The sequence below is a fragment of the Schistocerca americana genome, chromosome 1 (genome assembly GCF_021461395.2).
Source record: "Schistocerca americana isolate TAMUIC-IGC-003095 chromosome 1, iqSchAmer2.1, whole genome shotgun sequence".
In the NCBI taxonomy this organism is placed as follows: domain Eukaryota; kingdom Metazoa; phylum Arthropoda; class Insecta; order Orthoptera; family Acrididae; genus Schistocerca; species Schistocerca americana.
In genome coordinates, this window is record NC_060119.1 from 506,783,849 (window position 1) to 506,811,579 (window position 27,731).

The 27,731-nt window shown below is 41.1% G+C and overlaps 1 protein-coding gene across 1 annotated transcript in view; it reads left to right on the plus strand.

Annotated features, from left to right (window-relative positions):
- Positions 1 to 27,731, plus strand: part of LOC124624337 — a 558,871-nt gene that overhangs the window by 429,802 nt on the left and 101,338 nt on the right. The window contains exon 4 of the mRNA XM_047149100.1: positions 16,450 to 16,623. Coding sequence (XP_047005056.1) covers positions 16,450 to 16,623 — 174 coding nt within the window. The remainder of the gene's footprint in view (positions 1 to 16,449; positions 16,624 to 27,731) is intronic.

A 27,731-nucleotide genomic window follows, 5' to 3' on the forward strand; every position in this document is an offset into this window, starting at 1 on the left:
TATTCCATCTGCTCACTCGTTACTCGTATTACTCTGGTTAATTTAATGTCACGATTTATTCGGAGCTATGTGACATACTACTGGATGTGCTTATCATGTCAAGGTTTTCGTGGTAGGTGTTGGATTTGTGTGACACCTTACATATCACCACCCTTTGAACTTAATTTTTGCACTGAAGTTAGACAATGAGTGAATCGTTGTCTAAGTCAGTCAAAAATTATTTCGTTATCTAAATATTGTTGCCTACTGTTCTGCCACATTATTCTGTTTCATGCTAGTTTGTATTTCTAATATATATTTTTATATTCTTCCACATTATTATCAAAAATATGTTTATATTGACAAGGGAAGAATATTTTTATTCTATTATAATAATTATTCTTTAATTATTTTGTTTCTTTATTTAATTGTGAAGTTTGTTATCGAAAGTGAGGAGTCTTTCACATCGATTTTCTTAGAAATATTGTTTTTATAAATGTAGTAATTAAGTAAAATCTTTTCCTAACACATTTTCTAAATATCATGTACAAGTAAAATGTTTTTGTTTCTAGACACTCATTTCAACGTTGTTACACTAACAAATAAGAATTATTTCCAAGAATTGCTTTGACAGAGAAATATACATACACAAGTATTGAGATATTATCCTAATAAACGGTACAAATGTTTAAAAAAAGGGAAAACATTCAACAAGATAATTTTTTATTCTTTGTTTTTATAAGGAGAAAATAAGTAAAATATAGCTATTCTTTTATTTTTATGAGGAGAAAATAAGTGGCATATTGTTTAAGTGTTTATTATGCCTTACTTTTGTTCTTTATATACTGTCCATTTCAGAACTAATGACTTATTTTTATCGATAGTCTAATTTTTACTTAAGTCCATAGTCAATGACTGTTATTTAGTAGTTTATTAGCTGTCTGGTGTGCTTAACTTATTTACTTTTTCACGTTTCTTTTGCACAATTCCTACATAACATAATTTGATTTCACACATTCACCTAATCCTATGAACATGAGGTTGGCGAATGATTTTTGCATGAAGGTGATGGACTTGAGTGAGATGGATGTGGGTAAGTATTTGATGTACAGCTTTGTTCATCGTTCCTTGTTGGGTTTGCAAGTGTGTGTTGCTGTTGTGGAGGTCCCATAACGGAATGGAGCTGTGAGTGCAGAATCTTGTGGTTCACTGGCTTTGTATGCGTGAAAGTCATCGTTATGTGTCGCTGAAAGCGGGCGTTATTCGTTGTAATACTTCGCAGACGACTAGTTTACAATAGGCTAGGGATTTGGGAAGGTATGTCGTCTATTCTTCACCCATCTTCTTTCTTGGTCTCCATCTTGCGATTCTTCAGTTTCTGTTCTTCCTGCTTTTTCTCTGCTTTTTACTTGCTTCTTGGTTCTTCTCTGGACAGGATATGGAAATATTTATGATAACTAGTCACTTTGAAGATCTTCTCTTAATGACAGTTTGATAAATTGTTTGGGCATGTCTTTTCTAGTTTGTGGAAGTTTTCTTCAGTTCCATGCATCAGCGTGCTGTTTAATAGCAGTAGTGTGACTTTTACACATTTTTTTTTTGTCAGTGGTGGCTTGCCCAAGAGGTCTTCTCGTAGGGCCGTTTTTTGCTCGCTCCACTGAGTCGGGGCGTTCGGAGACCCTTCTGGCTTTCGGTGTCCTGTGGTGTCTCTGCAGGGTTCTGCCACTGTGTGGTTACGTGTTCTGTCCCAGCAGGGCTCGACCACCCTGTGGTTCAGCTTGGCAGCAGATTTATTTACTGCCCACTTCGGCTACAAGGGCCTTCTGTTGGTCTCGCTGTCCTTTCCCTTCTCCCAGTGCTTCTGCCTTGTAGGAATCGTGACTTGCTAATTACGTCCTTTCCTTTCTTGATACTTCTCACGTTGCAACTTGTGGGTCGTTTCATCTCGTCCTTGCTGGAGTTTTTACAATGGTTTTACAAAAAGTTTCACTTATAGCCATCTAACATATGTCTAGTATCTACATTGTTTTACGCCTTCTTAAAAGCTTTCCAAATTTCGGCGCCTTTTCCATGTTACAATTCTAAGATATTTTGAGTCTTAACGTCTACAAGAAACCTCAAATTCGTTTTTTATTTTTGTGTAGTGTCATGGCGTATAGCATTTTAGTATTTCATGCTGTTAGACTATCTACGCTTTATCCCTTCACCTTAATCTATGGTACTATTGGTGTAATCTTTGTTTTTGTTTTTATTGAAACTATTTTCTTTTTCCCACCTTCCTCTCTCTTCATTCTTCTTTCTCCTGACGATCTTATCTCCAACATAATCTTGAAATATTGTGCTAATTATTTACCAGTAATAAAATTAATCCTCAAACTTTTTGATATGGCTCACATGGTGAAGTCCTAAGTTTTTGCCTGTTTTTGGGTTCATTAGTTCCACAGCATTATCATGAGCAATTCGGCTAATTATGACAGGTCCTTTGTATGCAGCGTAAAACATGTATTTTGTGTTTCTGTTTGCTGGAGGGATGGTGTGTTTTTACAAATACTTTCTGGCCTACCGAGAATGTTCTTTTAATTGCTATTCTATCTCCTCTTTCTTTTCTTTTAATGGCTGCCTTTCTGTTGTTGGAGAGTGCTGTTGCTATGATTTGTTTGTGCTGTCTATATGGTACAATAGAAAATCTAAAATTTTATCTGGTTATGTTTGTGGGTTCAATATATTTAAGTACAGTATCTGGAGGTAGTAGTGTAGTGCTACGCAGCATTTCATTTATTACTTCTTGAAAATCTTTAAGGTATATATCCCAAGTGTTGTGTCTTTTGCCTGCACATAATTGGCATAAAGTGCCTATGTCCTTCATAGATCGTTCTGCTGGAGTTACGTTAGGTTTGTACTTAGATATGTAGATGGGTTTTATTTTGTGTTGTTTTAATGTGTTCTGCCATTGCACTGAGTTGTATTGTGGGCCATTATCCGAAATTATTCGTTCCACTCGACCTACTTGTCTGAGAAAATCTTGTCTAAATGCTTTACTTATAGAAAGACCTGTTGCCCGTTTTAATGGTGTCAAGGTAACATATTTAGAAGTAAGTTTCAAAACGACAAATATGAAAATATATCCATTTTTTGTGCGTTGGAGGGGCGCCATCAAATCTGTTGCAGCTATTTGTTTTAATCTTTTAGGGATTATTGGAAACAGGTGGTTTGGTTTGGAAAGTTACGTGTTTAGCCCTCATACATTTTTTGCATTTGGCTAATACTGTTCTAATTCGTCTTTCCATATTAGGAAAATGGCTTGCTTGTTTTATTTTTAAAAAGCATTTCTTTGGTCCAAAGTGGCCATTACTTAAATGTGTATACCATATGTACTTATTAATTACTTCATCTGGGATGTAAATTAACGATTCATTCGTTGCAACATTTCGTCTAAACAATAAAACATTGTTTTTACGAAATAGTGCTGTCGAATGACTGGAAAATCCTCACTTCTCCACTTGTGTTTGAATCCTAGTATTTCGGGATCCTTGTCCTGTTCTTTGCTTATGTTTTTCAATGCTGCCGTAATGTAGTTTTCGAAAGGTACTGGTTTCATATAGTACATTGTAAACTGGTCTTCTGCTGCTTCCAAACCTATGTTATTGGATGCACCCTGTGGACATCGTGATAAAGCATCTGCAAATACATTCGCTGGTCCTGGTATGTGTGTAATAGTGAAGTAAAATTCTTGTAGCATTAACATGGATCTGGCTAACCTCCCATGAGTTAGTTTGGCGGATAACAGAAATTCTAATGCTTTGTGGTCAGTGTATACTTTTGTTTTTCTTCTGAATAGGAAGTATCGAAAACGTTGGTAGCCCCATACAATGGCCAATGCTTCCAGCTCCGTGACCGATTAGTTTTTCTCGCTTTTTGTGAGTACCCGACTGGCAAATGCAGTTGTTCTATATGATCTTAGCCCTGCCTGGTCGTATTCTTGGAATAAAACAACTCCTAAACCTGTTTTCGCGCTATCAGTGGCCATACAAAAATTTTGTCTTAGATCAGGATGTGCTAAAATTGGTGCTGTTGTTAGTGCGTTTCTCACTTTTAAAAATTCTTCATTGCCTTGTTGATCCCATACCCATGGTGTGTTTTCTTCCAGTCAATGCACATAGGCGTGGTGTTGCGAGAGAGTCGATCCTAATAAAATTTGTATAGAATTCGGCGAGATCTAGAAATCCTCTGAGAGTTTTCTTATTATATGGAGTACAAAATTCTTTGATTGCCGTTAGTTTTTCTGGGTCGGGCATTACCCCTTTCTCGGAAATTATGTGTCCTAGAAATTTGACCTCTTGCCTTCCAAATTTGGATTTTGTTATATTTACTGTGACCCTATGCTCCTTCATGATCTGTAAAAACTGATTTAATGTGTCGTTCTGATGTTCCCAAGAGGGTTCTGCTATAATCACATCATCAACATAACAAGTAATTTTTTGCAAAATTTCAGGACTGAGTATAGTATTAAATCCCCTAATAAACGCTGCTGATGATACGTTTAAAACAAATGGCAATCGTTTAAACTGGTAAAATCTACCGAATACGATAAATGCTGTAAATTTTCTACATTCTGGGGCCATTTATATTTGCCAGAAACTATTCTGTAAATCAATTGACGAAAATATCTTAGCACCGTGGAAGTTTTGTATCAATTCCTCTAATTTTTCCGGGCGATCTGTCTTAGTGATTATGATAGTGTTGAGCTGCCTGGAATCAAGCACTAACCTGATGCTCCCATCTAGTTTTTGTACAATATGGAGCGGGCTGTTATATGTGGAGGTAGCTGGTTCAATAATATCGTCATATAACATTTTAGATATCTCCTGGAATACTTTATTGCTGTAGATTAATGGGATTGTATAGGGTGGCACTCTAAATGGTTTGTGCTGTTTTACTTCTAACTTGTACTGAAAGTGTTTAATACTGCGTCTTAGGTAAATATACCTCTGCTTTATCTCGTAAAATACCCTATAATTCTCTTTTACTGTGTTCTGAAATACCCTGAACTTCTTGCAATTTTTCGTCGATTTCTTTATGGACTTCTAACATGAGTTGAGGCGATTCCCCCTTTTGTGCATACCATTCTAATTCTTCATCCTCTTTATCTCGCGTCATTCTTAATTGTTTGTTTATAACTGGTATTTCTTCTAATTTTAGCTTTTGCTCAAAGAGAGTGTGACATTCCCGAATGTTACGCTAACTTTTCCCAAATCTCTTATCGCTCGTCTCTCATTTAAAAAATCTGCACCTATAATAAAATTACAGTTAATTCAGGTATAATCACGAAGTTGGCTTCGATCTTTTGACCTTGACACGAAAGAGTTAACCTTGTTTGTCTCGTAACTTCCGCAGCATTGTTTCTAATAGGACCTCTTACTTTAATCTTACGTGTTTTCAGAACTGGCAATTCCTCATTGGCATTCCACTGCATGAATATATTTTCTGAGATCGCAGTCAGTTCACTTCCGCTATCAATTACAATATTGACAGGGATATGCTTTACCATGGCTTTCACAATTGGTTGAATTTGATAGAGTTGGTTCTGTTCTTCTTCTTCTTGCATCAACGAATCCTCCACTGAATCATACATGAGTCTTTTTAGGAATTTCCCTTGTGAATTCGAACTTTCTGTAGGATAAGCTTCGACTGCTACTTCTCTTTTATTTCCTCTTCTCTATTTCTTCCTTCATTTAAGCTTTCTTCAACATCCTCTACTTTTTCCTCATCCTCGTCTTTCTTCTCCTTCTTCGTCGCTACTTCCACATAATCGCATCTAAATGCTCTAATTATCGCTTCATAACCTCCTTCATTATATACGTTGGGTTGTGTGCCCACTCGTAACTTATTTTCAACTTCTGTTGACTGCGCAATATCCTCATTGAATTCGCTTTCCCTGGTTTCCATCTCAAATAGCTCTGCAATACTCATTACTTCGTCCTTACCTCCTACATTCGTTGTGCATGCCTCTGGTAATTCATCTTCCTCGTCAGTAATCTCCCAATTAATTTCGTCCCGACACGATATTCTTATTTCCTTGTCTTCGTTTTCATCTGGTCCCTGCGGATTTGTTTCTTCCTTCTTCTCTTCTCGTGATAAGATTTTTACTTCTCTGTTCAAGATGCTGCAATTGTCCTGGGTCGGTGCGTCATTCTCTTTGGCATGAGCGCTTAGCTGTCAATTCGAACGTTTATCGGGGATTGGTGGTCTTACCTCCACCTCTTCTATCTGTATTCTCTTTTCTTGTTCAGCATGTTGATAGTGGTTTCTTTGGTGATAATTTGTCGGTCTATTGGTTCTCCAGTACCCGTTCCGGTTGTCGTTATTCCCTCTGTAATAGTTTTGCCGTTCCTGGGTGAATTATAGTTATTGCCATATTCTCTTCTAAATCCATAACCGGTTCTTTGTTGAAATCTATTGTCGTTCCTTGGTGCGAAGTTAACACATGGTTCGTAATTATTGTTTCATCGTACTGTGTCTTGTGGATTCCACTGCTTTTTGCTTTCGTTTTCACGTGTGCTTCGTCTTTTTCTTGTGTCATCTTCCGAAAATATGAACTCTAGTTCCCTTAGAATACCTTTAAATGCTTCGACGTCATTGCCTCCGCGACCTACTAATGATTGCTGGTATTTCAATGGTAGCTTCATCGCGCATAATTTAATCAACTCTCCGTCACTGTATGGTACATCTGAGCATTGATTTTTCTTTGCCATTAATTCGAAAAATTTCACGGGACCTCTTCTCTCCTGAATTTTCAAAATACGGGTTCTGTTATAATTGGTACTTCACTCTGTTCTGTGCTTCGCTGGACCAATATCGTGAGAGAAACTTCTCTCTGAAATCTTCGTACGATCGGCATGTCGCTGCAACATTCTGCATGGTTTCTGCGACTGTTCCTGACATGTGTGCACATATAAAGTCTAATTTGTGTGCTAGCGTCCAGTGTTCTGGTAATCCTACTCGGAATTTGTAGTGTTGGCAGAAGCGCCAACACTGTGTTGCTAGAGGAGGCCGAAATGCACGCGTTTAATTACACGCTGACTGGCGTGAGGTCTGGAACAGGTCAGAGAAATAAGACTAGCAAAACAGGAGGTAACTGGTAGAATACTTAACTTTAATCCACAATTGTAGAACATCTCTCGTTACGGTACATGCTTCATAATATTAATTATCAATTGAATACGGCGCCTTGCTAGGTCGTAGCAAATGTAGCTGAACGCTATGCTAACTATCGTCTCGGCAAATGAGAGCGTATTTGTCAGTGAATCATTGCTATAAAAGTCGGCTGTACAACTGGGACGAGTGCCAGTACGTCTCTCTAGACCTGCCGTGTGGTGGCGCTCGGTCTGCTATCACTGACAGTGGCGACACGCGGGTCCGGGGTATACTAATGGACCGCGGCCGATTTAAAGGCTACCACCTAGCAAGTGTGGTGTCTGGCGGTGACACCACAGAATTGATCAATAAAAGTTCGTAGATGTAATGAGTTTCCTTCTCGAAAGTGTTGAAATTTTCTGACTGTGAGGAAATGATCGTTGTCGTACTTCGTCATAGTTCCATATGAAATTCGCGATTCTTCACCACTTTTGTTTCTGATCATTTCTCCCGTCGTTCTTTCCGGTTGTGGTAGATCCATTGGATATTGTCCACTGTAAAAAAATGGTTCAAATGGCTCTGAGCACTATGCGACTCAACTGCTGAGGTCATCAGTCGCCTAGAACTTAGAACTAATTAAACCTAACTAACCTAAGGACATCACACACATCCATGCCCGAGGGAGAATTCGAACCTGCGACCGTAGCGGTCACGCGGTTCCAGACTGAAGCGCCTTTAACCGCACGGCCACACCGGCTGGCTGTCCACTATAACTTTCGCCTACCCTTGCGTAGTATCGTTGGAGTGGTACGCAATAATTTTCTTCCATCGGTTGTGAACGTGTAGCTGAATGCATTGCACTGTACTATTCGCGACCGGGCTTTCCATTGTCAGGTATTGGTTCGGTATCTTGTCTGGCTAACCTTGCTGCTTCATTGCACGATCCAAACTGTCTTGAAACATACATTTGTGGTTCCGCATGTGTCTGTGATGACGTTTGTTCATCAAGAATTTCGAAACGTGTTTGTTGCAGTGCAGGCTGTCTGATTTCACGTATGTCACTTTCCGCCTGTGATTGGAATCGCAAATGCGTAATATCTTCGTTAATTGCTTGTTTTTCCGGTGCTGTTACAGATACGGATGTGGTTGCAGACTCTGTGCTTGTTCGATCTTGTTCACTACGCTCTTCAATGGTTTGCAACAACTCTGTTCGCAATTTCTGAAATTGTCGCTTCGTTTGTGCTTCTATTTTGACTATGCGGTTATCATATCTTTACAACGCTGCTTTTGTGATACGTTTGTGTAACAAACTGTTTTCAACAATTTCACGCGCTGTACCTGCTGCTTGTCTAGTAATTTCGTTTATCTGTTTCTCTAGTTTCTTGACTTCTCCCTGGGTGTTGTTACGTAACGTTTTGATCTCGTCCTGAATGTCATTAAGCAATGTTTGTACGTCCGCTTGTACCTTGTCAATGCCTGTTCCCAATTGATTATGACCTGTTATTAATTTTCCTATCACTTCTCGAGATTCTTTTGCCTCGTCTTCAATATGACTTAGGTGTAACTGAATTTATTTGTTTTGTTCTTTAATCGCTCGCATTTGTCTCGTGGTTCCTGCATTCCGAATTTGGTTCGCTATGTCTTTATTTTGCCTTGTCATGGTAATTTGTTGTAATAATTCTGCCAGATTGGTGGGTCCTATTGGGTTTTCTTCCGACGTCCTACCCTCTGTGTTTTCGCCCAAGTGTTGGTTCGCAACCGATTGCATTGAACTGTGCTGTGACACGTTTCTGCTCGCATTCCTTGTACTCTGTGGTGAGGGAGCTCTGATTACTTGTACTATGGGTTCTACGTATTCAAGACGCAAGTCAGAATCCTCATCGACTGTCTCTCTACTTTCCTGTTCCTCTGTCGTATGCTGACTTTTTTCTATGCCTTGACGTACATTATCCTCGTTATGGTGCGTTATATGTCCTATTTCTCGAGATACTGCATCGTCTGTTGTACTGTCCTCTACTCTCTGTCCATTTTCATGCTGGGTCTCTACCTCAATTCGGTCAAGGTCTCGATTTGCCATTGCTAATCTTTCCGAATCCCTTATTTTCTGTTTTAAAAGCAATTCACGCGCCCTACTTCGAGTCAACATGCGCTCATACGATCTCACGCGTTTCATAAACTTTTTGCACACACGACTTGACACTTATTATACCCAAGACTGACAATCCATTCACTTACTTGTTGGGTCAGAACGAATTTGTCAACGATGTATCCGCCACCTGTGCGCTTGCATTGCAGAGAAAACTTCATTCTAACAATTTTTAAAATTTATAACTTAATTATGCTATTGTCTCTGCTAGAATGTCGCACTTTTTATTGAATACTTTATTACTATCTATCGCTGCAGCTACTGTTTTCAACTATTTATGCCTTTCAAAACAAAAAATTTTTATTACGAAAATTTTTACCAGGATATTTTTCTGACCTAATTAACCATGTGGTCGACTTTCAATCATGGTATTTTACCAACCTGGCAGGGTCGCCATTCTCTAACAATCTGCGTGGTGTCTGTTTGTTCTATATCGTGTCTCCCTACCACTTCCGCACAATGACGCTCTGAGCATATTTTTTAGGGAATTGGCTAGTTTGAACCTGGAATCTGTTGCTGGTAAGGAGACGCCAGACCACACATGACATGTAGAGTTCAGAAGAGTTCAGTGAGACTAGCGATGATATAACCAAATACTTAATCATTTCAGCGTCAGCTCCACTGCACTCCCTGTAAAAGAATCTTAATACTAACTAAATTTAGTGGCAAGGGTTGAAGGCTTTCCTATTTTTAGTTAGCTGGTAAAATAACGTCGAAAAAGCAGTTAAGTTTACCATTGGAAATTTTATTCTACTCACAAAACATTGTTTATAAATTGTACTATTGATAAAAGGAAATGTTTTAATACAGGATGGTAAAAAGCAACTGCATTCAACAAAAATGCGAACGAATATTCGCTGAATGGGTTTCCAAGTTCTACAATGGATCGAAGGATGACCTATGCCATAACACATCTATAATCTAGGTTTAAATTAAGTTTCACAAAGGAGAAAACTATCCAAATGGTGTACAGTGACCCTCAGTTATCTTTAATTACTTATCTAACTTGTCGTAAATTACAGTGGCTGATGTGGCTTCTCAATAACTATATAACAGAAAAATCATTGCATTTCAGATTTTTACTTCAAGTGGCAAATGTGAACACCATGAGCTTTAATTGACGATCGACACCAGCATTACGCAAAAAGGGGGTGTAACAGATGAGACTTCTGCAGTTCTGAGTGAAGCTTAATGCGCTGTTATGCGGCATCGCGTGCGTTCATTACCTTGTCGGTGTTCGTCAGGGGGTGGCGGACAGCACAGCTCCGCTCACCACGCCGTCTCCGAAGCAACTCTCTCAACTTCTCCTTACTACAATTTACCGAAGTTGGTTAAAAAAACTATCTGGCAGTGTTTTCATCTCACCAATCAGGGTCTCAATGTTAACCTTAACCTCCACCTACAAAAATTCTGTCTATCCAGTGAGAAACGTTATACTTTTCGTGGTGGGGCAATGTTTTTAAAGTTTGCAACCTAACAGAGACGCGAGAAAGTCTCACACTAAAACTTGCGGCTGGGGTGGCCCTTTTAGTGATATTGTAAGATCTATACTGTTTTTCGGGAGGGCTCTAGCTTTTAACATGGGCTTGGGGGCGGTCCTAGCGGTTAGCTGGCGACGTGGGTGTCCGTTCCTTTATCGTAGGGCTTTCTAGCTTAACACGGTTCTGCTCTCGGCTTCTGTTCTCGTTTCTCCCCTCGGAACTGCGTCTGTCTCACGGTGGGAAGGTATGACATGCATTTAGGCATTCTTGTGTTAAGTCTGTGGTATTCCATTTGCTCACTCGTTACTCGTATCACTTTGGTTAATTTAATGTCAAGATTTATTCGGAGCTATGTGACATACTACTGGATTTGCTCATCATGTCAGGGTGTTCATGGAAGGTGTTGAATTTGCCTGACACCTTACACTGATGTGGAGAGTTCAAAGCGGTTTGATTTTCGTTGGACGGTTTCACCGAACGGTGTCTAAATACCTGTTTGTAGTGGTAGACTTCCTATAAACTCTTTGCCATTTACACTATGTGATCAAAAGTATCCGGACACCCCCGAAACCATACGATTTCATATTAGGTGCCTTGTGCTGCCACCTACTGCCAGGTACTCCATGTCAGCGACCTCAGTATTCCTTAGACATCCTCAGAGACCAGAATGGGGCTCTCCGCGGAACTCACGGACTTCGAACGTGGTCAGGTGATTGAGTGTCACTTGTGTCACACGTCTGTACGCGAGATTTCCACACTCCTAATAATCCATAGGTACTCTGTTTCCAACGTAATAGTGAAGTGCAAACGTGAAGGGAAACGTACAGCACAAAAGCGTACAGGGCGATCTCCTCTGTTGTCTGACAGAAACCGCCGACAGATGTTTAATAGGCAGACATCTATCCAGACCATCACACAGGAATTCCAAACTGCATTAGGATACGCTGCAAGTACTATGGCAGGCAGGAATTGAGAAAACTTGGACTTAACGGTCGAACGGCTGCTTATAAGCCACACATCACCCCGGTATATGCCAAACGACGCCTCGCTTGGTGTAAGGAGCGTAAACATTGGACGACTGAACGGTGGGAAAACGTTGTGTGGAGTCACGAATCACATTACATAATCTGGCGATCCTATGGTAGGGTGTAAGTATGGCGAAAGCCCGGTGAACGTCATCTGCCAGCGTGTGTAGCGCCACCAGTAAGATTCGGAGGCGGTGGCTTTATGGTGTGGTCGTGTTTTTCATGAAGGGGACTTGCACCACTGGTTGTTTTGGGTGGCATTATCAGAGCACGGGCCTACTTTGATGTTTATAGCACTTCATGCTTCCCACTGTTTAAGAGCAATTCTGTCAACACGATCGAGCACCTGCTCATAACGCATGGCCACTGGCGGAGTGGTTAGACGACAATAACATCCCTATAATGAACTGGCCTGCACAGAGTCCTGACCTGAAGCCTACAGAACAGCTTTGGGATGTTTTGGAACGCCGACTTCGTGCCAGGCCTCACCGACCGACATCGATACCTCTCCTTAGTGTAGCACTCCATGAAGAATGGGCTGACATTCCCCTAGAAACTTTCCAGCACCTGACTGAACGTATTTCTGCGAGAGTGGATGCTGTCATCAAGGCTGAGGATGGGCCAACACCATACTGAATTCCATCATTGCTGATGGAGGGCACCACGGACTTGTAAGCATTTTCAACCAGGTGCCCAGATACTTTTGATCAGATAGTCTATATGTTTTCATTGAACGTGAGAACAATGACGTTGGGCTGCCGCATCTGCCAATGGCGCAGGTGTTCATAATTCAACCAGGTGCAGCGACTAACACAGATGTCACTTTATCAAACCCCATGGCAGCAGCTAAGATTAATATTTTGCAGGTGCTCCATATCTGACATCCAGCGAACACAGTGTAATTGTCATCGAAGGAGAAAGTGGCGTGAGACGCCCTCCTAAACCTGCAGGACGGGACAGGTAGTTTAAGTTGTGGAAAGGGGCCAACATAAGCGGCTGACAGTTACACTCGAACATACAACTTTATTTATTTGACCTAACATTATAAAAGCCAAGAATTTTTTTAAAAAAAGAAACACGAAATTAATTTTTGTAACTTAATAACGGTCTGAATACACCATACAACCTCATGCCTTAAGGGCAAGACCACTTTAATTTAAAGTCAGCTGAAATCCAATAACTTGAGACTCAAATCAAAATCAGGAACTAAAAAGGCAGAAGGGCTTATTTTAAATCAGTTCTTTCAATTAAGATTCAAACCAAAATTAAATTTTTAAAAGGCAAAAGGCCTCATCTTAAAAAGTTCTTTAATTAGGCTGAAGGCCCAAACAATCTGACCCCTTAAGAGCAAGACAACCTTAATTAGAAGCAGCTAGAAGCCATACAAATACAAACAAGAACAACAAATAAGAAAAGGCAGTACACCCAACGGCACTCAGAAGTTTCTGAGGGTACTCCTGGAATTAAAACACTAACGCTCGCTTAGGTGAGACAGGCAGTCAGCCCAGCCATTCTCGATCCGACGACAACCCAACCGACAGACAGTAAACGGACCCACTGACAAGATAACTTCCACTCCACCTGACCAGCCCACAACAGGGAGTTCAATGTAACAACGTAGAAAGTATTGGTGCCCACAACCCATTAAACATTGAGTTGTCAAACTACACACCGTTCTGGACAGTGACAACACGATGAGGAAAATACGCTGCCTGAATTTATGTCAACGGCCAGGACAGGTAACCAGAAAGTTAACGGCCATAAGGCAGCTCGCGGGAATGTCCCACCAGCCAAGAACGAAATCCAAACGACACCATGTGAACAGTCGTGGCTTCGTGGTAGATTAAGTCAAAACTCAACTTTTGTATCCAGGATCGGTGAGCCACAGACCTCGTAGCAATGGGAACAGCACCACTCACTCCGACCGCACATAAACAACGCCAGCGGTCCTGGCCAAACTTCACGCCGTGGAGGTTTCATCGCTGCTCCACACCAACCGACCAACTGGTCGCACACCGCCCAGCCGGAAACTATAAGCGCCAGGACAAAGATAGAAGGTGCGAATATCGATACACACCGATGCTGCCACTCATGGAAAGAGAGGATAAAAGCATAACTGCGATAACTGCAGAAGACTAAACACAGAATAGCAACCAAGGTTTAATCCAAGACATAACATGAGCCAGCCACGGCTCATGGCGATAATAGAGGGACACTAGCTAAACTCGCCTATATGCAGAATTTACAACGGTATCACTTCCGGAATGTGCAGCCTGAGGTACACAGCTACTAAACGAACTCTTGCAAGGGCCACAGAACATTCATATCCCTAATAAAATCGTAGAAAGTCACACTACAATCTCTTGGAGCCCAGTTCCGGAGATTTCCCTCTGGATCTTACATGAATGAATGCCCCCAAATATATTGACTGTAGTTTTGAGTACAGAACCTGAGGCGAATATCAAGATGAAGAAGAAAAGTTTATCAACGTGCTTCATGGCAATCAGAGTGCACTGCTAGCCTCCATAAATACGGGGAAATGAAGATATGCTACGAAACGTTCCTACAGGAAACTGGAAGAATACAGTGGGAGAAGTTTCTAGGAAGGCAACTGCAGTTTGACATATTGGGGAAGTGGAGGAGACCATATAAGTTACTGACTGAAAAGATTATGGAATCTACTGTCATATCTACAATTCGTGAAGATTGTGGCTCAATGACGGCTGGATGGAGGAAATCAGCAGAAGATCTGCTAACCGCCCTCCTTCCTGATGATAACACTAACACAGATACTGAAATACACGCACAGCTCTCTCTCTCTCTCTCTCTCTCTCTCTCTCTCTCTCTCTCCGTGTGTGTGTGTGTGTGTCTCTCTAGTCGTCGGTAGTCACCAGACCTCGAGTTACTCTGAGGGAACCAATAACGTATCTGAAATTATTCACTTTGTAACTTGACCTAATTCCTTTTATTTTGTGCTATATATATTTTAATTGATATTTTTTCAATTTTTAATTTTATTTTTACATCAATATTACAAATGGTTACTGTTAACATTATATATCACTATATTCAAATATATCATTTTATGTGTCACCAAGATTAGTGAATATGTACGACATGTAAAGAGATTCCAGATGACAGGTCCAAAAATTGTGGAAAAATTAAATTGAAAAAAAAAGTGAAATGCCGACGGTAAGCGCTTCGTGTCCTGTGTCCAGTTTTCATTCGCTCAAGCTATGTGCTGTTACAAACGCATTTTACTCATGGCCTCGAAGCCTGCATTTAGTGCTACTCGATTCTGTCTTAGGTTCGTTTTTCCGAAAGCGTTAATTGTACGTTGACAGTGATACACCTCTGTGTGGATAGCTCTACTGATGAAGAATTGGTCGGTATGCTCCTCGTTTGTGGTTTCACTGAATGCAATGGTAGAGCAACACAACGCAGGTTTGCTGAAGTGTTCCTGCACCGACGGCAGCTACATCGCAGAGCACTGTTTGATCTGTGTGTCTGCCGCGTGGAGTGGCCGAGCGGTTCTAGGCACTTCATTCTGGAATCACGCGACCGCTAAGGTCGCAGGTTCGAATCCTTCCTCGGGCATGGACGTGTGTGATGTCCTTAGATTAATTAGGTTTAAGTAGTTCTAAGTTCTAGGGTACTGATGACCTCCGCTATTAATACCATAGTGCTCAGAACCATTTGAACCATTTTTTTTATCTGAGTGTCGTTACGTTACCCTGTGTTGTGTTACGTACGTTTCGGGTATTGTATATTAAGTGTCGTAACAATTGTAAAGTTATTTTCAGAGAAATAAGGGTAACGGCGGTTAGAAGCCGATTAAATCATAAGTACGCTATTACTCCATGACTGATCAACTGAAGTGCTGTTGCTGCACATCACAATTGCAACTGGCTATTGCAGTCTATGCGCGATGGAGATGTTGATCAGAATCTACTTTTTTTTTTTCTAAAGAGACATGGCCGCGTATGTCTGAGTAGGTGATTTCACAGACCAGTCGTTTCCAAAATTCTGTTTAGTTATATCGGGGATCTCTGTAGATGTGGAAGTCAGAGAGTGCTGCTTGTGCGATTTGCAGGATCGATGTCTTACCTTCCTGACAGCTTTTAGACCAACACAGTGCATGCAGGAGAACGCAAGATTACAGACCGGCGACGAGTGTGTGACAGGATTGTGAGTTACTTTCAACGATAGGCAGTATCTATTGAGCCAAGCTTTATGATAAAGCAAGAAAATTTTGACACAGGTCTCTATAATGAACTAATTGCAACAGCCAGTCGTAGCAATGACATCTAGCACTAGTAACGGAATTGGTCAGTCGATTTTCTACCGTTACTTTGCATGGCTTCAGTCTGTACTTCACGAGCAGATGCATCTCACATACGAGTCTGAGGTGCTGAATAACATACTCCTTTCCCTGGTCGTTCGTAACTCGTCTAGTACGTTCTCGATCAAATATGATGCTCCATCTGCCATAATGTCCGAACAATGAATGAAAGCTTCATGCGATGATAGCAGCTTGCTTACATGGTATTTGTTCCTGTGCAATTCCGGAGATACCCCTGCATCCAACATGAATCCCGCCCCCCGTACATAATGAGTGTAGTTTTGAGTGCAGGACGTGGCGATGAAGTCGGAAAACTGACTGTATTCATTGTGTGTGTGGCAGACGCGTCGCCGCCGACGATAGTGGTGCGCGCGTTGGCAGAGGCGGCGTCGCTGCAGCCGTGGGGCGGCGTCTCCGTGCGGCCCGGCGCCGGGCTGCGCCTCGACTGCGTCTTCCCACGAGACCGGGGCCGGCCCGGCTGGACGTGGACTTCCAGCCCGAGGCAGTACCTCACAGGTACGTGCCGCCCTACATACACGCCACAGCGCGATGGAAATCGTCTCATCCGATTCCTCTGCTCGCGGCACGAAGGTGTTCCCGTGCTGAAGTAACGTCGTCACTTGTGTTCCATAACGTTCAGTCTTAAGCCCATTACCCGAATAATTAAGCTCCATTACCAGAATTACCGCACAAAAATAAACATCAGTAAAGTGGAGGAAGGGACTATAATTACAAAAGCAGTTGGACAAGGATGTCACCTGTCTCCTTATTTACCTGATGTGTTCATTGAGGGCCGGCCGTTGTGGCCGAGCGGTTTTAGGTGCTACAGGCTGGAACCGCGCGACCGCTACGGTGGCAGGTTAGAATCCTGCCTTGGGCTTGGGTGTGTGTGATGTCCTTAGGTTAGTTAGGTTTAAGTAGTTCTAAGATCTAGGAGACTGATGACCTCAGAAGTTAAGACCCATAGTGCTCAGAGCCATTTGAACCATTTTGTTCATTGAGGAAGCTATTGAAATCGTGAGATGAAGGAACGAAAGCCATTACCGAAAGCATGCATTGTATTAGATTTGGTAATGACAACCTTACAGTTGCAGCATCCCGTCACGAAATGAATAGAATGCTACAAACCCTATCACACAATGTTAAACTATGGAAATTAAAAGTTATCGAACGGAAAACGATTGTAATGGCAGTACGAAAAACTGTGGAAGAAATAAAAACCAGTATAAAAATTCACGAGTTGCGTGACAATCTCAGTAAGGTGCTCAAGAGATTCACGAATTATTTATTTTGTTATAAATCCATTCGTGGAGGACAGATGTTTATTAATCATGTTATTAATTTCGGTCAGTGATAACCATCTTACAACATAAACATAAGCATTCAGAGTTAGCTTTGCGTACAATATTTCCAAATTACACAAAATACAGCATCAGAAATCACTGTAAGCAGGTACGCAAATCCTGTCATATTTGCTCTTAGTGATTTCTGATTCTGTATTTTGTATAGTTTGGAAACACTGAACGTCAAGCTACCCTAGCATGCTTATTTTTACGTCTGAAGACGCTCGTCGTTGACCGAAATTAATAACCTGAGTAATAAACTTCTGTATTCCGTGACTCGATGTATAATAAAATAAATACATAAAATGATGACGTCAGAACTGCTGAGACGAAAAAAATTTGTTGTAAAGGTATCATAATCAGAGGAAACCAGGTGGTTAGTGGAAGTGAAGAAGAGGATTGGATTGGTAATACAGGCATTTATGTCAAAGGAGAAACGTTTTAACCACCAAAGATATGAATATAGATGTCAGAAAATTCTTTCCAAAGTAAACTGTATGAAGTCCACTGTTTTATGAAAGTGAATATTGGATGCTGCGTAAATTGGAAACAGATTGACTTGAAGCTGCTGAAATGTCAGTATGGTGGAAAACGACAAGAACGAGCTGGACAGAAGGAAAAAGAACCTGTTGAATCTTAATGGATGTTAATGAAGAGAGATGGTTATTAAAGGAAATGGACAGGAGAAAAATGTAGTTTATTTGACATGTCATGAGACACAAGACTTCTTGATGACCATTCTTGAAGGGAAAGTGCTGGGAAAGATAGCAAGGGGACTGCCGTGGAGCCGGCCGCGGTGGTCTCGCGGTTAAGGCGCTAAGTCCGGAACCGCGCGACTGCTACGGTCGCAGGTTCGAATCCTGCCTCGGGCATGGATGTGTGTGATGTCCTTAGGTTAGTTAGGTTTAAGTAGTTCTAAGTTCTAGGGGACTGATGACCACAGAAGTTAAGTCCCATAGTGCTCAGAGCCATTTGAACCATTTTTTGACTGCCCTGGAAGAAGTGTTTAGAGGATGTAGAGAAAATTGTAAAAAGGAAGGATAGAAGATGAGGGTTTAATGTCCCGTCAATATCGTGATCTTTACAAGCGGAGCACAACCTCAGATGGTTTCAAGGATGGGGGAGAAAATCGGTAGTGCCCTTTCAGAGAAACAGTCCTCGCATTTGCCCCGATGTCAGTCAGCAGCCACCCGCCGAAAAATACAACAGGGAAGAAACCGCTTTCGTGATATCTTACGAGTTCCTAACCAGGAGTGAACTACATAGTTTCATGTATGTGCTTTGGTTTTTTAATTTCTACGTGTTTTTTTTAATATTTAGTAGACACAGCTCTAGTGTTTCCGTTTTTGTCGGAAATTAACTGATTTTGTGAAATTTTTCATATTCCTAACCATGGGCGAATTATTTAGTCTCACGTGTTTGCTTTGATAGTTTAGTTTTTGAATTTCCGATGTTAATCTCATTTATTAGACATAGTTCTCGCTGTTTCATCAGTGTCTTGAGTATAGTTCCGCAACATGTATAGATAATCCTTTGTCTGTCTGTATAATGTAGTTTTTCACCGTCTTCGATATGGATAGGCGCTGTGATTGCAGTGTGCAGATACGAGCCTATATGGTGATACTTCGTTCTAAGCTCCAGGATGTGCTGGCTTCGGTTACACAGCTTGAAGCTGCAGTGGATGGGCATCACTGTTGCGGGCCGGCCATGTGGATGCAACGGACGTCCAGCAGGACCCACGAGTCGACCGATCAATCTGCACCAGTAGTCAGCCCAGTTACTGCTTTCATTGCGGTTGACCCCACACTCATGGTCGAGTGGGAGGTAGCATCGGAGAGTGGCAGGTTGTGAAAGACTTCCCTGGGAAGGGTGCAAACATAAGGCCTCCCTGGGCAGTATGTGCAGCAGGTTCCAGGTGCTGTCAATGGCTGAATCTGTCTCTCAGCCAGCTGCAGTCGCCTGTCGTGTTTCAGAGAAAATCTCTCAGACTGCAAGGACTGGGCAGTCACAGAGGGTAGGATTATTGGTAGTTCGGAGCTCTTATGTTACGCACATTATGGGGTTGCTAAGGGACATAGCTACCAAGGAAGGCAAGAAATCCAGTATGGACTCCATGCGCATGCCAGGTGGAGTCATTCCAGACGTGGAATGGGTCCTTGCAATTGCTATGAAGAGTAGGATCGGAAGAGATGGTCTCCGGTTTCGATCGGCTATCAGAAGTGGAGAAGTCTGCCAATCTTGGTTGCGAAATGAAAGCAGAGCTCATTGTTTGCAGCGTAACTGACAGGATCGATTGCTGACCTCTGGTACAGAGCCGAGTGGAGGGTCTCAATTAGACGCCCAGACGGTTCTGCGACCGTGTAGGCCTCAGAATCTTCGACATGCGCCATGGGGTGGTGGTGTTGCGCAGGAGGCGGCTACACAAGTAGCGGGTTCTGAGTGGCGTGGACTGGGCAGCTATTTACGTTTGAGGGTGTTGGGAAAAAACAAAAAAGTCTTCAGTCTGAAAGTGTGCAAATTGAACACAAGAAGACTGCAGATTATAAACGATCGATATAACCATTCTCAGTTGTCGTAGTTGTTTTCCGAAAGTAGCAGAGCTCCAACCGTTAACAGAAAGTACTGATACTCATATCGTTATAAACAAAGAAAGCCGACTAAGGCCGGAGATAATTTCAGCCGATATTTTTGCGAAGAACCTAACACTGTTCATAAAGAGTAAGCTAAATAGAAATAGCGGTGGCATGTTTATTGCTATTAGAAGTAGTTTATCTGCAGTGAAACTGAAATAGATGGTTCCTGTTCGTTAATATGGGAAGAGGTCATACTTGGCAACCGGAATAACATAATCACTGGATCGTTTTACTGACATTCCAACTCAGATGGTAAAACTGCTGAAAGAATCAAAAAAATTTTGAGTCTAATTTGAAACACGTACTCGACTCATGCAATTGTAACTGGCGGTGAGTTCAATTTACCCTCAATACGTCGGCCAAAATACTTATTCAAATCAGGAGTTACACATAAAAGATCATCCGAAATTTTGCTTAACACATTCTCTAAAAATTATTTCTGGTATTTAGTTTACAAACTCACTCCAATATTAAACGGTTGTGGAAACACACCTTACCTCTTAGTAACAAATAATCCTGAGCTAATGACGAGCATCTAAACGGATACAGGGATTAATGAATACAGGGCTGTCGTAGCGAGACTGAATACCGTAACTCCCAAATCCATCAAAACTAAATCTAAACAATATAATTCAAAGAAGCAGATAAAAATTCGCATGAGACCTTTCTGAGAGACAGTCACCATTGCTTCCAAATTAAAATGTAGACCATATTAGGCTTGAATTCAAAGAAATAGCATCGGCAGCAACTGAGAAATTTATACCAAATAAATTAACAAACGACGGAGCTGATGCCACTTGGTGTAGAGAACAGGTCAGAAGTCTGTTGCATAAAAAACCATGCCAAATTTAATCGGACAACAGACCGCGAGATTGGTGATCTTTTTCAAAAGCTCGGAATTTAGAGCGGACTTCAATGCGAGATGCTTATATACAGTTTCCATAACGAAACCCAGCAGAAAATGCAAATTGATTCTGGTCGTACGTAAAGTACGCTAGAGGCAAGGCACAATCAATGATTTATCTGTGCGATAGCAGTGGAAATACAGTCGATGACAGTTTTGCTAACGCAGGGCTGCTAAACTCAGCCTTCTTTGGAGTGGTGAAGCAACTTAAGGTGACCCGGAACGTCCTATACTTCCAATGTTAAATGTAAGGAACATTTTCTTATGCACCAGAATGATGAAACCTTTACAGTATAATATTACATATATTTAATACCAAGCACCATATGGATTTTAATTTATTGGTGTTTTTGGGAAGATATTAATTATTTTCTTACTGAAAATAATTGACACATTTTTTGGCATAGTGTCTTTGAAATAAAATCTATTGTCAATTATGTATCACAAAAAGGCTATGATACAGGGTGTATACTGGCACTGTTTACTTTCCTTGAAAACTTTAAGTCTTTATCTCTAATAGTTTAGCAGAAAATGTTCCTTATATGGCAAAAAAGTGAACTTGTGGAAAACAAGTTTCAAAGTTTCACTAACATTTTAGTGGAGTCCAGCACCATAAGAAGGGTTTTCACTGTCACTAGACATCTCCCCATCTAGCCTTCTTTTCACACCTTTCATTCTTTGTCTGGCTTGCCTCACACTACTTTTCTTTCCTTTCAGCATCCCGTTTCCTCTCATTGTCTATCGACATCATTGCACTCATTATGTACTTCTGCAGCACCTTGCACTTTATAATGTTACCTTTGTTGTTAGTAGCAATCGCATCATGTACTCCAAAATGAAGAGTATGGATTTCCACAAACACATTTTTTGGGATTCTGGTCAAAATTTCATTATTCACACTCTCATTTTGATTTTGTGTATGTCCATGCAGACATTTTTTTCAAAAGTTCAGTTGCAGAAAGATCTCTGAAAATTGGTTTTATAGCCTTCATGACAGTTTCTGGTAGTCTGTGATGCTGCTTGTATACACGTTAAGATCGCTGATATTTGTTGTACTTGCACCAGGAATTGGGTCCCTGTGGGCACAGTCCATGTAGTGGTTCCTCGTCAGTCGATAAGGTGTGGTAGTAAAGTGCCATTACAGCCATTTCCACTCCATCAACACTGTGAGTATTTTGTCTTATTGCCAGTCCATAGTCTGTCTGCAATCTGTTGATTACCTCGTCTGTCAATCATTTAGCTCCGCCCAAAGGTTTTCCATCACTGAGTACTTGGCCTTTCATTGCGGTCTTCAGTCGACCCAGCCTTGTTCCCATACGTTTCTGAACGTGACCTATGCCTCCTGTTTAGTAATGGTAACATCATTTCCGTAACGTTTCAGCTCAGATACAGCAGCAAAAGATTTCGAATCACCATCACCCAGGAACTGTAGGTATCTGACCTTGTACCACAGAAGAGAGCGACTGAAAATATCTTTCACACTGGAAACTTCCATGGCCCCACTAGACCCACTGTAATTTCTTCGACAGTTTTCTGCATGCTCATCCTTCACTCTATTAGGACACCTACAGTGCTTGGATTTAATTACAATATCTATAACTTTTGTAGTATCAGCACTTGTTGCCGTTATTACCCCATTATGTGAGGTGTGCCCGCGCTTCTGCCACATACCATCTAGTGCGACAGCCAGGTCCCGAGGATTCCGAACATACGGAATTTCTTCATTCACCGCCACAGCTTTCTCCACTGCTTCTTTTATGGATTCTTGAGCAATATCTCCAACACAGGATCCAACAACCGAGTAATATTTTGAGAATTTCGTTGGTGGTGGTGGTAGATTCATTACACCACAAAACATTTGACCAGCAGAGTATCCCTTACCGATTGGCCTTTGAGCATAAACACATCTAATATTTACACCATAGTACTTGCTCCCCCCCCCCCCCCCACCCCTGAACCATGGACCTTGCCGTTATTGGGGAGACTTGCGTGCCTCAGTGATACAGATGGCCGTACCACAGGTGCAGCCACAACGGAGGGGTATCTGTTAAGAGGCCAGACAAACGTGTAGTTCCTGAAGAGGGGCAGCAGCCTTTTCAGTAGTTGCAGGAGCAACAGTCTGGATGATTGACTGATCTGGTCTTGTAACACTAACCAAACAGCCTTGCTGCGCTGGTGCTGCGAACGGCTGAAAGCAAGGGGAAACTACAGCCGTAATTTTTCCCGAGGGCATGCAGCTTTATTGTATGGTTAAATGATGATGGCGTCCTCTTGGGTGAAATATTCCGGGGGTAAAGTAGTCCCCCATTCGGATTCCGGGCGGGGACTACTCAAGAGGACGTTGTTATCAGGAGAAAGAAAACTGCGTTCTACGGATCGGAGCCGGGAATGTCAGATCCCTTAATCGGTCAGGTAGGTCAGAAAATTTAAAAAGGGAAATGGACAGGTTAAAGTTAGATATATTGGGAATAAGTGAAGATCGGTGGCAGGAGGAACAAGACTTTTGGTCAGGTGAATACAGGGTTATAAATAAAAAATTAAATAGGGGTAATGCAGGAGTAGGTTAAATAATGAATAAAAAAATAGGAGTGCTGGTAAGGTACAACAAACAGCATAGTGAACGCATTATTGTGGCCAAGATAGACACGAAGCCCATGCCTACTACAGTAGTACAAGTTTATATGCCAACTACCTCTGCAGATGATGAAATGTATGATGAGATAAAAGAAATTATTCAGGTAGTGAAGGGAGACGAAAATTTAATAGTCATGGGTGACTGGAATTCGAGAGTAGGAAAAGGGAGAGAAGGAAACATAGTACGTAAATATGGATAGGGGGTAATAAATGAAAGAGGGAGCCGTCTGGTAGAATTTTGCACAGAGCACAACTTAAACATGCCTAACACTTGGTTCAAGAATCATGAAAGAAGGTTGTATACATGGAAGAAGCCTGGAGATACTAGAAGATATCAGATAGATTATATAATGGTAAGACCGAGATTTAGGAACCAGGTTTTAAGGGGCTCCGGAACGCCCTATACTTGCAATGTTAAAATAACGCTTATAAATTACATCTTTCCTCACAAAGTATTTGAGGTAGGAAGTTGAACTTTTTACAGATTATTTATTGGAATATGGGCTACAAATTAACACAGGCATTTTACAAAATTTTAGTTCAGTTATTAAAGATGATTTTTTTCAATTGTAATGAAAATTCACAATATATTTTTGCAATTTTTTTATTTATATATTCAAAAATATACAGTTTTTTGGAAAAAGGCTGTGTTAAATTATGCAGAAGGTACTGTGTAACATTTACTGAAAGTTTGAAACAAATATGTTTGGAAGATCCTTAGAAAACATGTAATTAGTATGAGAAAATAAAAGTTTTGGGAATCGAGCGACAAAGATTGGATTAACTTTTTAGTGCATTCCAGGTCCGTAGGATGGATTATCTTCATCCTCTGCAAACTCCTCCTCCAGTTTCCTCTTGTTCCTCCTCCTGTTTACTCTTGCTTGTATTTCTAGACTCTTTACAGCCCTGTCTGCAGCCCGAAGGCGTTCCTTGTCTAAAGCAAGCATCGCTCGTTGTTGTGTCCGTAGATTTTGCTACCATTTTCTTCAGTTGCAGTTACTGCAACACTATTCCAAAAGGTGGTCATGTATGAACACTTATCACATTTCAGTTGTATTTCACTAGCAAGTCCTACGTGCTTTATTATGGAGAGTTCCAGACCAACTTCACTACAATGAATACATCTTACACAGTTTGAAAAAATTCCTTTGAGAACCGACATATCAAATATTTCATTCACATCCGATTCGCCCATAAAACATTCATAGTTTTCACTCATTGAACCAAGCTTCTTCTGTGAAGTATTTTCTTTCCCACTTTGACTGCTATGGGCAGGTGTACTTGAGAGGTTAGGTTCACTCACTTGGTTATCGTCTTTATTGTTTACAGTAATAACACATACCTTCGGCTTTCCAACATTTCCCCCTTTCTTAAAAGCCTTCAGAGGATTTCTAATAACTTTACTTTTGCTCATTATTATACTTCAACAAAACAGAGACTCAAGAAACAGAATTAATTACGAATATTTTCGAGATAACGACAGAGTAAATAAACACGAAACAATCGACAATCACACCAGCGATATATATTGAACCATCACAGGTTAGCCACAACACATACTTTGTCTCACATCACTAAAATGTACCTGATGAACACGGACGTTAATAATAACACCATTTGACAGCAGTTTAACAGCGCCACAGTGGGTCACGCCCATGTAGAACACATTTCAAAAAAAATTTAAAAATAGTTGTAGTCTTTGGAATTGAATAAATTATATATCTATTAAAAGGTAATAGTCTGCAGATTCAGAAAACGCAAAAAAGTAAAAATTGAACTTTTCATGATTTTAAGCCTTTCCGGAACCCCTTAAATTGAAAGACGTTTCCAGGGGCAGACGTGGACTCTGACCACAATCTATTGGTTATGAACTGTAGATTAAAACTGAAGAAACTGCAGAAAGGTGGGACCTGGATAAACTGACCAAACCAGAGGTTGTAGCCGGACGCGGTGGTCTAGCGGTTCTAGGCGCTCAGTCCGGAACCGCGCGACTGCTACGGTCGCAGGTTCGAATCCTGCCTCGGGCATGGATGTGTGTGATGTCCTTAGGTTCGTTAGGTTTAAGTAGTTTTAAGTTCTAGGGGACTGATGACCACAGATGTTAAGTCCCATAGTGCTCAGAGCCATTTGAACCATTTAAACCAGAGGTTGTACAGAGTTTCAGGGAGAGCATAAGGGAACATTTGACAGGAATGGGGAAAAGAACTACAGTAGAAGAAGAATGGGTAGCTCTGAGGGATGAAGTAGTGAAGGCAGCAGAGGATCAAGTAGGTAAAAAGACGAGGGCTAGGAGAAATCCGTGGGTAACAGAAGAAATATTGAATTTAATTGATGAAAGGAGGAAATATAAAAATGCTGTAAGGGAAGCGGGCAAAAAGGAATAAAAACACCTAAAAATGAGATCGACAGGAAGTGCAAAAAGGCTAAGCAGGGATGGCTACAGGACAGATGTAAGGATGTGGAGGCTTATCTCACTAAGGATAAGATAGATACTGCCTACAGGAAAATTAAAGAGACCTTTGGAGAAAAGAGAACCACTTGTATGAATATCAAGAGCTCAGATGGAAACCCAGTTCTAAGCGAAGAAGGGAAAACAGAAAGATGAAAGGAGTATATAGAGGGTCTATACAAGGGCAATGTACTTGAGGACAATATTATGGTAATGGAAGAGGATGTAGATGAAGATGAAATGGGAGATACGAAGTTGCGTGAAGAGTTTGACAGAGCACTGAAAGACCTGAGTCGAAACAAGGCCCCGGGAGTAGACAACATTCCATTAGAGCTACTGACGGCCTTGGGAGAGCCAGTCCTTACAAAACTCTACCATCTGGTGAGTAAGATGTGTGAGACAGGCGAAATACCCTCAGATTTCAAGAAGAATATAATAATTCCAATCCCAAAGATAGCAGGTGTTGACAGATGTGAAAATTACCGAACTATCACTTTAATAAGTCACAGCTGCAAAATACTAACGCGAATTCTTTACAGACGAATGGAAAAACTGGTAGAAACCAACCTCGGGGAAGATCAGTTTGGATTCCGTAGAAATGTGGGAACACGTGAGGCAATACTGACCCTACGACTTACATTAGAAGAAAGATTAAGGAAAGGCAAACCTACATTTCTAGCATTTGTAGACTTAAAGAAAGATTTTGACAATATTGACTGAAATACTCTCTTTCAAATTCTGAAGCTGGCAAGGGTAAAATACAGGGAGCGAAAGGCTATTTACAATTTGTGCAGAAACCAGATGTCAGTTATAAGAGTCGAGGGGCATGAAATGGAAGCAGTGGTTGGGAAGGGTGTGAGACAGGGTTGTAGCCTCTCCCCGATGTTATTCAATCTGTATATTGAGCAAGCAGTAAAGGAAACAAAAGGAAATTACGGAGTAGGTATTAAAGTCCATGGAGAAGAAATAAAAACTTTGAGGTTCGCCGATGACATTGTAATTCTGTCAGAGAAAGCAAAGGAGTTGGAAGAGCAGTTGAACGGAATGGACAGTTCTTGAAAGGAGGATATAAGATGAACACCACCAAATCAAAACGAGGATAATGGAATGTAGTCCAATTAAGTCGGGTGATGCTGAGGGAATCAGATTAGGAAATGAGACACTTAAAGTAGTAAAGGAGTTTTGCTATTTGCGGAGCAAAATAACTTATCATGGTCGAAGTAGAGAGGATATAAAATGTAGACTAGCAATGATAAGAAAAGCGTTTCTGAAGAAGAGAAATTTGTTAACATCTAGTATAGATTTAAGTGTCAGGAAGTCGTTTCTGAAAGTATTTGTATGGAGTGTAGCCATGTATGGAAGTGAAACATGGACGATAAATAGTTTGGACAAGAAGAGAATAGAAGCTTTCGAAATGTGGTGCTACAGAATAATGCTGAAGATTAGATGGGTAGATCACATAACTAATGAGGAGGTATTGAACAGAATTGGGGAGAAGAGGAGTTCGTGTCACAAGTTGACAAGAGGAAGGGACCGGCTGGTAGGACATATTCTGAGGCATGAAGGGATAACAAATTTAGCATTTGAGGGGAGCGTGGAAGGTAAAAATCGTAGAGGTAGACCAAGAGATGAATACACTAAGCAGATTCAGAAGGATGTAG